The sequence below is a fragment of the Sphaeroforma arctica genome, assembly GCF_001186125.1.
Source record: "Sphaeroforma arctica JP610 unplaced genomic scaffold supercont1.3253, whole genome shotgun sequence".
Classification (NCBI taxonomy): domain Eukaryota; class Ichthyosporea; order Ichthyophonida; genus Sphaeroforma; species Sphaeroforma arctica.
In genome coordinates, this window is record NW_014037305.1 from 1414 (window position 1) to 3760 (window position 2347).

General features: G+C 48.6%; 1 protein-coding gene across 1 annotated transcript; it reads left to right on the forward strand.

The window, feature by feature from the left end:
- Nucleotides 1-576: 576 nt before the first annotated feature.
- On the forward strand, nucleotides 577-860 carry SARC_13410 (hypothetical protein; the record flags this gene model as incomplete). Its single annotated transcript, XM_014292459.1, has 1 exon — nucleotides 577-860. A coding segment is annotated over one exon (284 nt), but the record flags the coding sequence as incomplete, so codon positions are not given.
- Nucleotides 861-2347: the final 1487 nt, after the last annotated feature.

Here is a 2347-nt window from a genome sequence, read left to right on the forward strand (position 1 = left end):
CTGAGCAGAATATTATGAGGGCATTCGGACCCAGGGTTTAAACGTGCGGGTCCAGGGGTGGACAAAGAGCCCGAAGGGAGATTATTACAGCCTACCAAGCAGCGCCAAAGTATGGCGAACGAGTTATCGTTGGTTGGCGTGGGTTTTAAATGGCCAGGTTGCGAGGCGGCGAAGAAGAGAACTGCGCTCAACAAATCATGAAAGAGTAAGGCTTGCACAAGTTGATCGAGATAAATAGAGAGCAAGATATCTATTGCAACATACAAGAAACCAAATTTGATTTAGGATACAGCGCGCTGAATAGAATGGAGAAGCCACCTTACGTGCCGCTACAATACAATACAGATGACGAGAGCTGGAGTGCACGATTGCTGGATTTGAAAAGCTCGATCATCAAATGTTTTCTACGTGATTAGTGGGTAATGTGAAGTTAGTGTTCTGAACAATTTTTCAGGCAGTTGGGGGTTATGCGGCGCTAGCATTTCTACTCAAGATGCGATGCGAATGTAAGGACGTCAAGGATGCCTGGAAGCGTGGTCTTGACCGCGAGGATAAATGTGATAATTATGACAATAGGTCTAAACGGGAAGGATCTTCACATTCTAATGATTCATACGGGGGATAAGGAGAGAGGGACTAGTGGTGGCGAGCGTTCTGGTAGAAGCTACCAACGTGCGGATAAATCCCAGTCGTGTGGCCGCAGCAACGATGGCCGTGGTGCTTCTAAAATGGCCTGCTCATCCTTGTTATCTAGCATCGAATTGAAATGTTTCTTTTATGATGGCAACTACTATCGTGTCGACTGTCCGATGCAAGATGATAGAGAGAAGAGAACGCCAGCGGGTGCCGTGACTGACTAGCCGAAGACAACGACCAAGGTCCTACGGTCCAGGGAACTATAGGGCGAACTTAATTGGCGATATATTGTGATACTGGGGCATATTCTTCATTGCTACATACTAAGTGGTTGAAGATGAAGGCTTGCAAAAGGTTGTCATCCCTCGAGAGGTTTTGGAGGCTTATAGCTGTATGGCTATTTCGATACTAGTGAGTGACTGGACCGGTCACGTACTGCAAGTATTTCAATCCGTATAGGTACGAACTAGAAATACCCAGATAGAAGGTTTCTTAGCCGTTGGCCAACGGAAAAATGTCGGGCCAGGCCGAATCCCCAATTGAGACGTTCGTCCCCAACGATTCCTTACCCAATGACCAATGGTAATTGGACATACAAAAATCTATCGCAAACCTCTCTGCCCAGGTCAGTACTCTACAGGCCAATCTCAATCAAATTTTGGGACCGGCTCTAACAACCCCGAACAATAATGGGCCCATCTCCAAGGAGCCTTTGACTGATGACCAATGGAAATCAACCATCCACCAAATGCTCACTAACCTCTGTGCAAAAACAACCAACCTTGAATCCGAACTCCGGAACCTTAAATCCCAAACCCTTGCACCTATAGATGAAGACTCACCCGACACTTTCCGATTTGGCTCCACAAGCCCGCCTGTTCCGCCTGCAAAACGACTGCGGTCACAGGCGCCCAATAGCAGCAGTGAGCCTCCCAGCTACCGCTCAAAAGTGGACAAACCTGCAAAACCGAGCCCTAAAAAACGCCCGACCCCACCAGCTTCTCAGTCCCAATCGCAGCCGCCAGTACCCGAACACCTTTTGACAAAAGTGGTGGGCCGCCCGATGCCGGACAAAACTCTTCATGAAATGGATGACATAACTCTGGTATGGCTCTTCTTCCGAGCAATTTTCTCTAACGGCAAGCCCCCATCCCAATCAGTATCTAAAAAATACTGGCATGCCCAACCAGTCCTCAATCGCCACAACTTTCTCTGGTATCTTCCGTCTGAATCGGTATCTCAACCAAATCGCCGCGGAAGCACCACCAGTTTCATCCGCCTTTGTGTTCCTAGCGACTCTGTCGCCCAGGTGAAACGACATGCAGCACTTACGTGGAAATGGCAGCTTGATAAAAACATCGACCCCCGCTCCCAACAACATCCCGACGCTACGAAAGCAGCATTAATACACTATCTCCGCACCAAGCGGGAGGCCCGCTGCACACATGAACGAGCGCCAAAAATTCTTGCCCGCAGCATGGATGCACTACTGAGCCCACTTGTCAACTCCACTAACGCAGACATCCTCCAATCTACCGCGGACCGTCTCCAGAAGGCTTACCAAGCAAAGCATGATGCAAACCTCTTCTCACTTAATTAACCCGGACGAGACTCTTCGACGACAGGCAATGATATAGAAATGGCTGACATCGTAAAAGAGGAGAGCCCAGTAGTATTGATGTAGAAATACGGCCTCCGGTCAGTCTAAAAT